The sequence below is a fragment of a genome (genome assembly GCF_019968955.1).
Source record: "MAG: Porospora cf. gigantea A chromosome Unknown PgA_NODE_8113_length_1423_cov_1582.17, whole genome shotgun sequence".
NCBI lineage: Eukaryota > Apicomplexa > Conoidasida > Eugregarinorida > Porosporidae > Porospora > Porospora cf. gigantea A.
Window position 1 is genome coordinate 434 of NW_027151911.1, and position 990 is coordinate 1,423.

Consider the following 990-nt stretch of genomic DNA (forward strand, 5'->3'; position numbering starts at 1 on the left):
TGCTCTATGCCCTTCGTTAATATTGCAAACGATGTCGTAACAGATTGCTTGTCCGGCAGCTGGTACTGGAAACCAATTGGTGTCAAGGTCACCTTTAAGCCAATGAATGTTCCAGATCATGTGTATGAAAGCCAATGCTCGCAAATCACCCACGCAAGTGGTGTACGTGGGGGATCGCGTTTTCTTGTTCTACCTGTGCTTCGGCGTTGACCCCTCGGTAGGAATCGAGCGCGACTGGCGACTCTCTCGGGAACCTCCGGGACTCGCCGAGCGACTCCGTCTCCTACAGGTCACCCGCCTCGAAGTACAAGGACGGGCTCGCAACGACGCGACCGGGAGCTGGCCCGGCGTAACGTGAACCAGAGGATCCCGACGTCCTTCCGCCTGGGGCAGCTGGTGCTCCTCCGCACTACTCCCCTGGCTCGGGGTCATCCTAAGTCCTCTACCAAGTGGACTATGCCCTATCGAGTGATCACTGTCGCCAAGAATGAACGCGCGGCGACTGTGAAGAGCCTTCTGACTCGCGAACTGCGGGAGGTCCACGTCCAAGATGTCACATTCGTGGAGCCTCCCCTCTGTCAAATTCAACGCGACGAGTGGCGCGACTGGCTCGGGTCCAGCCCTTCGGTTAAAGGGATGGACCCAAAAGACCTTTCGGCCCTCGAAGCCCAGTTCGATGAGGAAATCTCCTCTACCACGCCCCTCGACCCTCGCAAGCGGTCATCAGCGGCCATGTCTCGCCCAGCCAAGCGGCCAACTTCGGTAGTTCGGTCTGAGAGGGGGAGCTGTGCGGTAATGGAAGACCCGCACTAGCCGAAGTTGTTACTGACTCAAGTCGGCCCACACTCATACACAAGGCATATGTTCTTTTCGTTAACAAACAGTTGTTTTACACACGCACTTAAGGTCTTATCGTCACCCTGACTCATGATCTCGTTTTCCGCCACCATGCGTAAGCGTAAGCGTGTAAAAATTCGTCAGTGTGGCGTA

General features: G+C 56.1%; 1 protein-coding gene across 1 annotated transcript; it reads left to right on the forward strand.

The window, feature by feature from the left end:
• Positions 1-456: 456 nt before the first annotated feature.
• Positions 457-813, forward strand: KVP18_001747 (uncharacterized protein; the record flags this gene model as incomplete). Its single annotated transcript, XM_067952045.1, has 1 exon — positions 457-813. The coding sequence occupies one exon, from the start codon at positions 457-459 to the stop codon at positions 811-813; it is 357 nt and encodes a 118-aa protein (XP_067806196.1).
• Positions 814-990: the final 177 nt, after the last annotated feature.